The sequence below is a fragment of the Monodelphis domestica genome, chromosome 1 (assembly GCF_027887165.1).
Source record: "Monodelphis domestica isolate mMonDom1 chromosome 1, mMonDom1.pri, whole genome shotgun sequence".
Taxonomy (NCBI): Eukaryota; Metazoa; Chordata; class Mammalia; order Didelphimorphia; family Didelphidae; genus Monodelphis; species Monodelphis domestica.
The window spans coordinates 295031183-295045528 of NC_077227.1; the positions used below are offsets into that span (position 1 = coordinate 295031183).

General features: G+C 35.8%; 1 protein-coding gene across 8 annotated transcripts in view; it reads left to right on the plus strand.

The window, feature by feature from the left end:
- The window catches only part of ATL1 (atlastin GTPase 1), a 102402-nt gene that overhangs the window by 20710 nt on the left and 67346 nt on the right, over positions 1 to 14346 (plus strand). For all 8 annotated transcript variants that reach the window (XM_056821074.1, XM_056821077.1, XM_056821080.1 and 5 more), the window contains exon 2: positions 297 to 544. In XM_056821074.1, the coding sequence (XP_056677052.1) occupies positions 297 to 544 (248 nt within the window). The remainder of the gene's footprint in view (positions 1 to 296; positions 545 to 14346) is intronic.

Consider the following 14346-nt stretch of genomic DNA (forward strand, 5'->3'; position numbering starts at 1 on the left):
CTATGCCTTTTTTCTACAGAGACAAGAGAACTTCATTTTAGGCCTTGGCTTCATGTTTAATTGAAACCTGAGAATAGAATTTTCTATGCTCTAATCAAAGGAGTGGCTAAAAAAACAGATGGTGGTCATATTGAGAAATCAAGTCTAAAGATAATGTATATGATCATGTTGACTGCTGTCTAGATGGAAGCATTCAATACTTAACAATGTATGGAGCTGGGAATTACCAAATCGGGATATATTCTCTGGAAGATAAATACATTCAAATGAACCCCATTGCATTTTCTCTTTAACAGGTGGGTTTACAGAAAAAGTTTATGAGTGGAGCTCAGAAGAAGAGGATACCTTGAAAAAAGCAGGGCCAGTTCAGGTCCTCATCATGAAAGATGATCACTCCTTTGAATTAGATGAAACTGCACTTAATCGTATCCTTCTGTCAGAAGCTGTCAGAGATAAAGAAGTTGTTGCTGTTTCTGTAGCTGGAGCATTTAGAAAAGGAAAATCATTTCTGATGGACTTCATGTTGAGATATATGTACAACCAGGTATGATAGATAAGAAGTTTCTTTCAACTTTCTTGTTCTTGTCCTTCTTAACTGGATACCTTTTAATGAACATTGTACTTGTCAACAGAGAACAAATACAGAACTAAAAATTTTAGAAAGAAATTTATTAAGTCATGGGGGAAGAGATAGATTAAAAAAAAGATGGCCAGAACCCCCCAAGTTTCTGAAAGTTTACAAAATGTAGAATTAAAACAGAAGAACAAGGAAAATACTGTTGCTTATTCCCTGACTTGGAGGCAGTTTCTAGATAAGACTTCTGAATTAAGCATGAAACAAATCTGATCTCTAAGCTATAAGTCAGACCTTATGGTCATGCAGGGCAAAGTTTTCCCACAATTGTCTCCCTTTTAGGCTTTAAAATTCAACAATTCTACACTAGAAGAAATACAATGACAGAACCAGAGTCTTAGGCTAAGGTTTCAAAGAAATTTTTTAAAAATAACTCATCCTTAGAGCAGCCTTTTTGCTATTCATTTTATTTAGATCTTAATTGAATTCCTTTAAGTAATTTTAAGGACCATATTGGTGGTACATTTTCCTTAACATTTCACTATCAGAAGGATCAAGCTTAATAAGCATCAGGGACTATAAGTCAGAAGACACCAGGAAACTAGTGTACTGTATAATATGTGAAGGTTTCTAATCATTGAAAGAACACTTAAGGCCTCAAGTATCACAGAAAGTTTTAAAAAGACAAATTCACAATTCCATGCTTCCTTCAATGTAAAAAAAAAGTTGAACACACTTATTTAGACAGAATCATAATATCATTCATCCTTCATCCTCTAAGGAAATATATCTAGTTATACTATAAGTAAACTAAGTTAGGTTATAGACAAAACTGCACTTAATTAGATCTTATTTCATTTTGAGTATTAACTGTTTAATGTAGCCATTTGATCCTTGGAAACATTTTCCCTTAAAATTTTGAATTAGGCTTCATTCCCAAGGCAGTTGTGGAGGAGTATTCCTCTTAAAGTTGTTTTTTTGGTAACTAGTTTATGTGGTAAAAACCAGTTCAAACCTTATGGTGTTAGCCTGATACCTGTCCTTTTGTCATTCTTTTTTTTATTTTAATTTCATTTAGTCCATTTACAGCATTATTCCTTGGTTACAAGAATCATATTCTTTCCCTTCCTCCCCTTCTCCCACCCTTCCCGTAGCAGATGCACAATTCCACTGGGTATTACATGTGTCCTTGATCAGAACCCATTTCCATGTTGTTGTTGTTTGCACTAGGATGTTCATTTAGAGTCTCCATCCCCAACCATATCCCCTCGACCCATGTAATCAAGCAGTTGTTTTTCTTCGGTGATTTTACTCCCACAGTTTTTCCTCTGAATGTGGATAGTGTTCTTTCTCATAGATTCCTCCAAGTTGTTCAGGATCACTGCATTGCCACTAATGGTGTTACAGATAAAAGAGTGGTTGCCATAAACTGTGACCACGAAAATGTGGGTTTCAAGACTGTGAATTGCCCAAACTGTAAATGTAAGGCTCATCTCCAGGGTCGGCCAGCCCTGTGTGACCTTACTTGGGGTAACGAAAATGAAGAGTAACGAATGGACACTATATGAAATGCATAGCAACAAAGTTAATTGGATTCAGACAAAGCATATATAGGTTAAAAACCACAGGAAGATATGACGTTACCACCCAGCAACAGCAGGAACCAATAATTGGGCAACTTCATAGGAATTCATGACGTTACCTGCCAGGCACCAGGAGGAACCGAGAGGATTCCAAAAAAGGGCAGAAAAACAAGTTTCTCACAGTTTCTCACAGTCGTTATCAAACCTCCCTCTGCTGACTATTCCAACCTTGAACACGCAGCTGGGCAGGTCATACACAGTTCAACCCAAGACCTTGACTACGTAGCCCAAGCAGGGAGAACAGGAGGGCTTCAGCCATTATGGCTCTGCCTCGACTACAATTCCCCCTTTTTGTTTTGCAACAGTACCCGGTGTTGGGTCAGAACTTGTCCAATCCTACCCAAGCTGGACACAAGGATCTGGAATAGACAGGGAAGAAGGACCAGTAAGATAACTATAAACAGTATGAAAGTCAATATGGTTATACTCATTTGAGCTAAAGGAGACAGCCAGCTTTGGCCTGATTTAATCCAATTGTATATAGAATCAGCAATATGTTCAGGATAAAGATCCTCAGCTAAGGAACATTTCTTCAATAATACAGTTCAATTGTTGGATGTTTTCTGAGATATTGCCTTTTAGCCAAAGACCTTGTAGATCATTTCTAATTTTTTCAAATGCATCATACATGTTAACTTTAACAGGAAGAAGACAAAAAGCTGAATAACGATAGTCACACCGTAATTTACCCTTAATAGCTACAATTTCTACTTGATTAGTTAATAACAATACATCTTTAGATATTTGTTGTAAAGCATAAAAAACTGTTATATTAATATCTTGCTGTACGTGCAAAGCCTTGGTTACATTCTGCGCAAGCCCGTGTAAGTATTCTGCATCATGTTCCAGGGTCCGTATTTTAGCTACACTTTGTGCTAAAGAAACACTACTGACAGTTGTAGCAGTAATGATGGCTATCAGGGCTACAATACCTAAAACTATGCAAGAAATACATCTTCTTTTTCTAGGGCTGATTAATTGAGATGATTTTTCCATTGCTCTATCTGCCGGTGAGTGATATCATCCCCCTGAGTGTCTAGCTTGAGTGTCTAATGTAACACTTCTATTTACTGGTTTTTCCATTATAAGTAACATTAATATAATGAGACATATTTACTTTATCCAATGCCAGGGCTATCTTTCCATAATCAGTCAAAATCTGTGTGAAATTAGCAGAATGTTCCCAATTAGTTCTGGGGGCCATCACCCACAAAGGCAAGCTGTATCCTCCTATAAAACAATCATGAAATTTCTAAGAATCCAGTTTCTTTCCAATATACCTTGTGTCATTATACCAATACACCCAAATCATATTTTTCCAATGAATACATGATGCCCTTTTAGCTCTACATGACAGCAAGGGTGGAAACATATTAACAGTGTCTCTTTGTTCATGTCCCATCACATATAGACAAATAGGTCTTTCTTATCCCCAAATACAATCACAAGATTCCCCTAGCCAACCTAGATATTGCAGTTGGCCGTAACCTTCATATTTTACCCCTTTGTCTACACGATAAGTTCCTATCCATAAAGAGTCTGACAGGTCAGGATGACCATAATAATGCACCTGCAGAGATCTGAGGGGAAGGCATGCAGGATGGTCTCTTGCAAGGCACACTGAGGGTGCTTCAACTAGTCCAGTTCCAATTGAAAGACACAAACAAATTGTTGGCCTGATTGTTGTCTTTAGCTTGTCTCTCAAAATGGTAAATGCCAGGAATAACAGTTAGTTTTTGTATATAAGATGACTTCCGGTAAAGCGTGTCCCATGCTGGTGGGCCCAAGGTGGTTGTTCCCAAAAAACCCATCTCTTTATTCCAATAGTTGTACTTAAATTCTGGAATAGAAGCAAAAGAGTCAGTATCTTATGGAGACGTTGTCAAGTCTTCTTGCGCCCTCTCCTTGTCCTTCTCTTTATGGTCAATTTCTCGAACTCAGCGGAGAGGGAGCCATACTCTGTCATTACCTGTGAAGACACAAACAAAACCTCGGCCTTGCAGGACCACTGGGTGGTACTTGCCAAGTTTGATTATCATCTTTCCACATGCTACATTTTTGTTCTGGGTCAGGGAGCACAGGAGTGGTACCTGAATTTCGTTCATAAGAAAATGTAGAGAAAAATTTTTCAGCTCTGGATATATTATTGGCAGTAAAGATCAAGTTATTTATAATATATACAGCTATTGCCAATCATCGATGTGGGGCACTGTCTCCCCCTTTTTGTTTTAAAAGAAATGTTTTTTAAGATCTGATTACTGTGCTCCACAATAGTTTATCCTTGTTGGTAAAAAAGAAAAACTTGTTTGGAAGTATAAGCAGGTCCATCATCTGTTTTAGGGAGGGTAAAAATGACAGGTGAGCTACTTTCCTTGTATATTCCTGCCTTGTAATTAGCATTTGCATCAACAAAAACATTAGATCCTGATACCGGACAATCTCTTAGAATATGAGGAAAAACAATAGGATGTTGTGACAAAAAAGAAAATAAGCCTTGTGGAGTGTAGGTGGTAATAGCAATAAGGTACACTAATAGTAAAGATCATTCATCATGACTTTGTAAATATTTTTGTATTATATCTTTAGCAATGGGTACCCGGATATCATGAGGATACTATCCTAAATCTGAGATCACATGTTTTATGCCTTTCCATATTAATTGAACCATAAGATAATTATAACTTTGTTAAGCCTTTCCAATTTTGCTTTTTAGATTTAACCATTCAATGACTCTTTGTTTCTCAGTTAAGGCACCTGTTGATAACATTAAAGTTGCAAAAATAATCACTTCCATGGCTAATTGAGGCTGATAGTGGTTGAGTGAAGCCTGATTCAAGTTGTCTTCTACTATCTCTAAGGCAAGAGAGGCCTCAGGTGTCAAAGTTCCAGGGAAATTCAAATCAGAACTCCCTTCCAGTATTTTGAATAATCAGTTGTAGTAAGAAATGAATATTGCCTAACCCAATTGATATTACCTAACAATTTCTGATTATCATTTAAAGTATTAAGGCAGTCCTTTCTTAATTATATTTTTGAGGCATAACAGATGTTACATATAACTGAGCCCCTGAATAGAGTACGGGACTTGTTTTTTGAATCTTTTCTTGAGCTATGACTAAATAGTATTTTTGCAAGGTATTTTCCAATTAACTATAGCACTTGCTTATTTGGGATTCATCTTCAGCTGCAATAAGAATATAATCCATGTAATGGACCATGTACAGAGCAGGAAAGTGTAGTCTTACAGAATGAAGGGCTGAAGCTACATATTGTTGGCTGAATAATCTTATCATTCTGGACATGAAATGTTTGCATTAAAATTCCACAGCTTCAAACAAGCTACTTGGTCAGACAGGGCTGGCAAAGTTTGTTTGTTTGAGCGTCTTAAAACCTCCATTTCTACAATTAAAATATACTCATCTTAAGTTATATCACACAGTGGCTGTTAACTCTTTGAGGTCCCTATTTCAGTTCATAAGTATCAGAGTAGAATAATTATAAGCACTTCTTTCTCCTTCCTGTGTGCAAGGGGTTAATAGCTTCTGAGAAAGTTTATCCCAAGGCTGCTTGGCTCAGTTTAGATTTATTACCTAAAAGCCTTGTCCCATCCTTCTTTAACAAGTAAGCTTACTATAATTTAAAATATTGAATTTCTCAAACCTCTTTCATAATAATTTACTCTCAGTGGATTTTAGTTTGAATTCCACAACTCCCAAATAACTTTGATTAAGTCCTTTAGCGATGTTTCATTGTTTAACCAAACTGAAGTACAAAGAATTTACGTGCACTCCTCTCAAATTTCTGTCTAAAGTAGAATAAAACCTATAGTTTAGTTTTCTATTAGCTCAAAATATTGCTACATACCTGATTAAATTCCAATTTATAATTTGTTGTATATATTTTACACTAGAATTCACAGTATCAACTAGTATCTCTATCCATTACTCTTATTTCTTCTGGCTTCTCCTCTTTGCCATTATTGTAAGTAGAGGAAAGGTACTATCCTGAATTGCATTTAATCCTTATGACAAGCCCTTTTTGATTTCAAGGCTGCAGTTTGCATATCACATACCCTTAAATTCCTTCCTATACATTGTACACATTTTTAAAAGCAATTCATATAACCTTAGTCAAAGACAACAACGTTTAGAAATTTTCTCTTGCAAAATACCAAATTCTTAGTACTAATATTATTAAATCCCATGAACAGATTAATCACTTAAACTTCTTGTGTGTCATATGATTTCTTGTTACTACTCCTGACAGCACATGCATGAAAATAAATCTGATTTGAAAAAATCCCGAATTTAATTTCTAGAATAAGTTCTTCTCAAAAACATAACAACCTTTTCTGAATGACTTTTACATTTATAAAGTAGCCAGTGCAATTTTTGTCCTTATAAAATAAAATATTCCCTCTCTGTATCAGTCTGGCTATCAGCCACATTTAGACAATTCTCAAATTCACTGAAACTATTATGCATAGCAAGATTTAACAAAATAAACTTCTAACCATGAGTTTTGTTGTGCTCAATAAAATGTGGTTAACATTATTAACATGACAAATAGTTACTATAATACATGAAATTATATTTGTATCATATCAAAATCATTAAGAATCCTCCCAAATTGCATACATCAAACCATTAATCTTAAATGAAAAATAGCCTCTAATTGTGGAGTAAAAACCTCCCTTTTTCTGCTCTGAATTTTTCTCTTTTTTGCAACTTTGGGGGCCCATCCAAAGGAAGAAAGAGGAAAAAATCATTGAACAGGTATTTGCTTTTGTCCTCTGCTGAGGATTTTTGACAGGCAAGTTCAATCTTGCAACTATCCCATTTTATTTTCTTTCTTTTTGTGAGTGTCCAATTTAAAAATACATAGAGACGAGACTTTGACAAAGACAATGATAAACAGAAACACACAACCTTGTGACAAGCATGCTTTGAAAAAAAAATCAGTGTTTTAGGATCCATTCTAAAGAAAAATTATAATTTCCCTCTCACCCTTAGAGTATCTCATATACTAACCACCGAGGGTATTTCCGTAGCATCAAAACTTTGCATGACCAGCACACAGCGTCGGGGGTTCTCCAAAGAGAACCAAAAGGAAGGTTCCAATAAAAGAACTGGGGGAAGGGGGTCCCTAATAGGGGACAGTTTAGAACTATCAGGGTACAGCTTAGAGCTGTCTGAGAAGTCGCAAGAAAGAAAGATTGGAACATTATCAAAGAGGGATAATGAACGTTTATAGTAAGCGGAACACCAGATTTAAAGCTCTTCTCCAGAGACACAACCTATCCTCCCCAATCCTCCCCAGAGTGTTAACAGGGGAGTTAACCCATTCCTAGGAGATCTTGGAACTGTTCATGCAGCCTTGAACTAAGATTACATTATAAATGACTGCAAAAACACGAATTTCTTTAGCACCTTTTTCTGTACTTTAGCTCCATGTGCCGTTAAGGCAGCATGTATACAGTGCTGAGCTTGCCAATCTTTGTCCTTTAAAAAGACAGGAATTGAATTACCCATTACTGCTAAAAGATAAACTAAAAAGCGAAAGAAAGAGAGAGAGACAAAGTTGAGGAACAGAGGAGGCCCACAAATACCCCACTCTCTCTGTTCTATTCTTCTGCCCATCTGAGCTGCAGTCTCGGGGCAGAAGCCGTTAACTCTTCGTCATCCTATGACCAGCAAAGGAATTGGGGTTACGACAGCATATGTCCCTGTTCGGGCACCATTTCGTAAGGCTCATCTCCAGGGTCGGCCAGCCCTGTGTGACCTTACTTGGGGTAACGAAAATGAAGAGTAACGAATGGACACTATATGAAATGCATAGCGACAAAGTTTATTGGATTCAGACAAAGCATATATAGGTTAAAAACCACAGGAAGATATGACGTTACCGCCCAGCAACAGCAGGAACCAATAATTGGGCAACTTCATAGGAATTCATGACGTTACCTGCCAGGCACCAGGAGGAACCGAGAGGATTCCAAAAAGGGCAGAAAAACAAGTTTCTCACAGTTTCTCACAGTCGTTATCAAACCTCCCTCTGCTGACTATTCCAATCTTGAACACACAGCTGGGCAAGTCATACACAGTTCAACCCATGACCTTGACTATGCAGCCCAAGCAGCCATTACGGCTCTGCCTCAACCACATGTAAAGATAATTTTTAGTGTCTTGATTTTATATCAAAAATAAGTGGTTGCCATGGAAAAATTCCCAAATATGAAATACCCAAGTCAGCTGGTTTTTATGGAGATTTTAATTAATATAAATGAAGGAGTTAAAGAAAGGGAAAGAGACAGAGTAAGAGGAAATAGGAAAAGACTCCTTTCTCTTTAAGAGAGAAACTAAGTCAGTCTTTAATCACTCACCACAAGATCTTTCCAAGGAAAACTCTAGTATTCAGAGAGACCCTCCAGTTCAGCTCCTGAGCTCAACTAATTTCAGCCACCGAGAGAGCCAATTCAGCTTCCTAAGCTGAACTAAATCCAGAGGCCTCTGACCTCCTTTTAAAGAGAATTTTCTCCTATGTCACCTCCCCTAAATTTTCACATCTACCAATCACAGTAGACGTTTTCCAAAGGACTGACCATTCTTAATTCACATCTTGTTATCCCCTTCTCTGGTTAGACTAAAACTTCTGAGTAGTTCACACCTCTTTGCTAAGGTTGTCCCTTGTAAGTTGCCTGAACTTTTAGTGATTAATTTGACCTTCATAGGTACTTAGCACCCTTTTGTGTTCGATCTAAAAACAGACCTAGCTTAAGGGCTTTTGCCTCACTATAAGTATGAGTTAAGTACCTTTTCATTGTTCAGTAAGGAGTTTTATAACTTTATCTTCCCCTAAAGTATGCCTAAGTATGGGTGGAGTAATGTAAAGTTCTCACATACATTCCTGACCAAGAACCATCATTGTTTAAAATGGGGAATAGCCTTAACCAAATGTTCCAAGGTAGAGTTTGAGCAGTTTTAAGATTCACAATGGAGAAGTTCATTACATTTGATTGTACCACAGTGTATTAGTCTCTGTGTACATTGTTCTCCCAGTTCTTCTCCTTTCACTCTGCATCACTTCCTGGAAGTCATTCCAGTTCCCATGGAATTCCTCCCTTTTGTCATTCTTAATAGAAACATATGAAAGCCAAATATATATCTATCTGTCCTCTTGTATTTTGAGAAAACAATCTAATTTGTTGCTTCTATTAAAGTGAAGTTTACTATTCCATTACTACATCACATCTTTGTCCTGTTCTCCCTTTGAGAAGTGTATTATCCTCATGTCATTCAGAAAGAATGAGATAATTTAAGGTTATAATTTTATGCATATAATTATTAGTGACCATGGATTCAAAATAATAAAAATAAAAATGGTGAGATCTTTATACTTGCATCTTACTACAGTAACTCAGAAATGTTGAATATTGCAGCAACAAGATTAAATGTATATAAAATTTTTATAGTTCACTTTTCCATATCAGAGAAATTCACCAAGAAGGGAAAGAAGGATATAGTTATAATATCAATACCATCTTTTCAAGGACACAGACTGATCTGACATAAGTTTAAAGGATAAAGCTTCCTTTGTTCTTTTTTATTCCACATAAGATTCAGTTAACTTTTATTTTGGAATAATAAGTCAGTTTTGGAATAACAAGTCAGTCATACAGCCAAGCTCTACATTATTCAAAGGGTACATAGCCAGATTCAGTTAAGGTAGGAAAATTCCTTATTCAGAAAAGAAATAACACAATAGGGAAAATGAGTCAAGAGTACCCTATTGTCACATTTGCAAGGTTGTCTTCTCCATTTTCATAAGCACAAATGTCCACCTGAAGAAATTCTCAGATTACACTCCCTTTGAGCAATAAATGTCATTTCCAGTAAAGTGTGATTTAATCACAATTCATCCTTTCTATTTTAAATACAACTTGTAACAAAAATCAATCATTAGAAATTAATAATAATAATAGTAACATTCTATGATTATACACATAGCAAATACATGATAGTTTGGTCAAAACTCTGATAAACAGCTGTCCACTAAATTTGAATTCTCTTTATAGGCACTTTATATAGGAACTCTAAAGCAAAAACAAAATATTTAAATTTGGGATCTTTCAGTATTAAGTTGGCCTAAAGTTGTAACTTCAATACAAGCTATTCCAGGTGTGCTTTCATAGTTTTCAAAAACAATGGTCAAACAATATAGTAGATAAATGTTACTTTTTATAAAAACAGTTTGTAAGCTCCTATTTCAGTTGTGTGAAATTCTAGTTTCTCATTAACCACTTATTTTAGAACTTCACAACATTCTTTCAGCAATTTCTCACAAAGAGTTGATAGGATTTATGATTTTTCCAAGGCTGATGATTCAGGGGACTGAAAATCTGGCAGGACCCCAAAGGACTTCATTTACAAGGTTTGTAGTACTTTCCCAGACAGAAAGTAATTATTTTTATTCATTTTAAGCAAAATATATCCAATTAAATATTTGACAGTTTTTTAAAAATGGAAATTAATTTATTTAGTCAATTTAGAACATTATTCCTTGGTTACAAGAATCCTATTATTTCGCTCCCTTCCCTTCTCCCACCCTTCCCGTAGCTGATGTGCAATTGCACTGGGCATTACAATGTGTCCTTGATCAGAATCTATTTCATGTTGTTGGTGTTTGCATTAGGATATTTATTTAGAGTCTACATCCCCAGTCATAGCCCCTCGACCCATGTATTCAAGCAGTTGGTTTTCTTCAGTGTTTCTACTCCCACTGTTTTTCCTCTGAATGTGAATAGTGTTTTTTCTCATGTATCCCTCCAAGTTGTTCAGGATCACTGCACTGCCACTAATGGAGAAGTCCATTATATTCAATTCTATCAGTGTTTCAAGTTTCTGTGAACAATGTTTTCCTGGTTCTGCTCCTTTTGCTCTGCATCAAATCCTGGAGGTTGTTCCAGTTCACATGGAATTCCTCCACTTTATTGTTCCTTTGAGCACAATATTATTCCATTGCCAACGTATACCACAATTTGTCAAGCCATTTCCCAATTGAATGGCATCCCCTCATTTTCCAGTTTTTGTTCACCACAAAGAGCACAGCTATGAATATTCTTCTACAAGTCTTTTTACTTATTATCTCTTTGGGGTACAAACCCAGCAAGTGCTATGGCTGGATCAAAGGGCAGACAGTCTTTTATCGCCCTTTGGGCATAGTTCCAAATTGCCCTCCAGAATGGTTTGATCAATTCACAACTCCACCAGCAATGTATTAATGTCCCTACTTTGCCACATCCCCTCCAGTATTCTTACTTTCCGTTGCTGTCATGTTAGCCAATCTACTAGGTGTTAGGTGATACCTCAGAGTTCTTTTGATTTACATCTCTCTGATTATCAGAGATTTAGAACACTTTTTCAAATACGTGTTAATAGTTTTGATTTCTTTAATTGAAAATTGCCTATTCGTGTCCTTTGCCTATTTATCAATTGGAGAATGGCTTGATTTTTTGTACAATTGGTTTAGCTCTGTATAAAGTTCAGTAATTAGACCTTTGTAAGAGGTTTTTGTTATGAAGATTGTTTCCCAATTTATTGCTTCCCTTCTGATTTTAGTTACATTGGTTTTGTTTGTACAAAAGCTTTTTAATTTGATGTAGTCAAAATTATTTATTTTACATTTGTGACTCTTTCTAAGTCCTGCTTAGTTTTAAAATATTTCCCTTCCCAAAGATCTGACATGTATACTATTCTGTGTTCACCTAATTTACTTATAGTTTCCTTCTTTATATTCAAGACATTCACCCATTCTGAGTTTATCTTTGTTTAAGGTGTGAGATGTTGATCCAAACCTAATCTCTCCCATACTGTCTTCCAATTTTCCCAGCAGTTTTTATCAAATAGTGGGTTTTGGTTTGAAAAACTGGGATTTTTTTTTATCATAGACTGTCTTGCTGAGGTCATTTTCCCCAAGTCTATTCCACTGATCCTCCTTTCTATCCCTTAGCCTATACCAAATTGTTTTGATGACCACTGCTTTACAGTATAGTTTGAGATCTGGGAATGCAAGGCCTCCATCCTTCGCATTTCTTTCATGATTACCTTTGATATCCTTGATCTTTTTTGTTCTTCCAAATTAACTTTGTTATGGTTTTTTCTAATTCAGTAAAAAAGGTTTTTTGGTAGTTTGATAGGTATGGCTCTAAATAAATAGATTAATTTGGGTAGGATTGTCATTTTTATTAGGCTAGCTCGTCCTACCCATGAGCAGTCGATGTTTTTCCAATTGTTTAGATCTAGTTTTAATTGTGTGGAGAGTGTTTTGTAGTTGTGTTCATGTAGTACCTGTTTGTCTTGGCAGATAAATTCCTAAGTATTTCATATTGCCTAGGGTGATTTTAAATGGAATTTCCCTTTCTAATTCTTGCTGCTGAAATGGGTTGGAGATATATAGAAATGCTGATGACTTATGTGGGTTCATTTTGTATCTTGCAACTTTGCTAAAGTTGTTGATTATTTCAATTAGCTTTTTGGTTGATTCTCTAGGATTCTTTAAGTAGACCATCATATCATCCACTAAGAGTGAGTCTCCTCATTGCCAATTTTAATACCTTCAATTTCTTTTTCTTCTCTAATTGCTACAGCTAGTGTTTCTAGTACAATGTTAAATAATAGAGGTGATAATGGGCATCCTTGTTTCCCTCCTTGTCTTATTGGGAAGGCTTCTAAAAGTTTATCCCAATTGCAGATGATGTTGACTGATGGTTTTAGAAATATACTGTTTATTATTTTTAGAAAAGGCCCTTCTATTCCTATACTTTCTGGTGTTTTCAATAGGAATGAGTGTTGTATTTTGTCAAAGGCTTTTTCTGTATCTAGAGATAATCATGTGATTTTTGTCAGTTTGCTTGTTAATATGGTCAATTATGCAGATGGTTTTCCTAATATTGAACCATTGCTGCATTTCTGGTATGAATCCTACCTGGTCATAGTGGATGACCTTTGTGATGACTTGCTGGAGTCTTTTTGCTAGTATCCTATTAAAGATTTTTGCATCTATATTCGTTAGGGAGATTGGTCTATAGTTTTCCTTCTCTGTTTTTGACCTGCCTGGCTTTGGGATCAGTACCACATTTGTGTCGTAAAATGAATTTGGTAGAACTCCTTTGTTGCTTATTCTGTCAAATAGTTTGTTTAATATTGGGATTAGTTGTTCTTTGAATGTTTGATAGAATTCATTTGTGAATCCATCTGGACCTGGGGATTTTTTCTTAGGGAGTTCTTTGATGGCTTGTTCAATTTCTTTTTCTGATATGGGGTTGTTTAGGTAATTTATTTCTTCCTCTTTTAGTCTAGGCAATTTATATTTTTGTAAGTATTTGTCCATATCACCTAGATTGCCATATTTGTTGCCATATAATTGGGCATAGTAATTTTTTAATGATTGCCTTAATTTCCTCTTCATTAGAGGTGAGGTCTCCTTTTTCATCTTGGTTTTCAAGAGTTATCAATGAACTCTTTTCTTATAGGGATACATATCATTTTAACTAATCGAGACTCTTTAAAAAAAAGTTGGATTTTTTGTTGTTTTGTTTTGTTTTTCTTTTCCCCTCTTTTTAAATTATGTTTTGATGATTCTCTTGATTTCTGTGCTTGGACATCAAATTTCCTGTTCAGGTCTGGTCTTTTCTTTACAAATTCTTGTAATTCTGTTATTTTTGCTGAATGACCATACTTTCCCCTGTAAAAATATAGTCAGTTTTGCTGAGTAGTTGATTCTTGGTTGTAGACCTATTTCCCTTGCTTTCTGGAATATCATATTCCATGCCTTTCAGTCATTCAGTGTAGATGCAGCCAGATCCTGTGTTATCCTCACTGTGGTTCCATGGTATTGGAATGACTTCTTCTTGGCAGCCTGTAATATTTTTTCTTTGATCTGATAGTTCTTGAATTTGGCTATAACATTCCTGGATGTTTTCAGTTGGGGATTACGTATAGGAGGTCATCTGTGGAATCTTTCAATCGCCACTTTTCCCTCTTGTTCTAGAATATCAGGGCACTTTTCTTGAATAATTTTCTTTGGTATGATTTCCAGGCGTTTTCTTTTGTCATGGTCTTCTGGTAGACC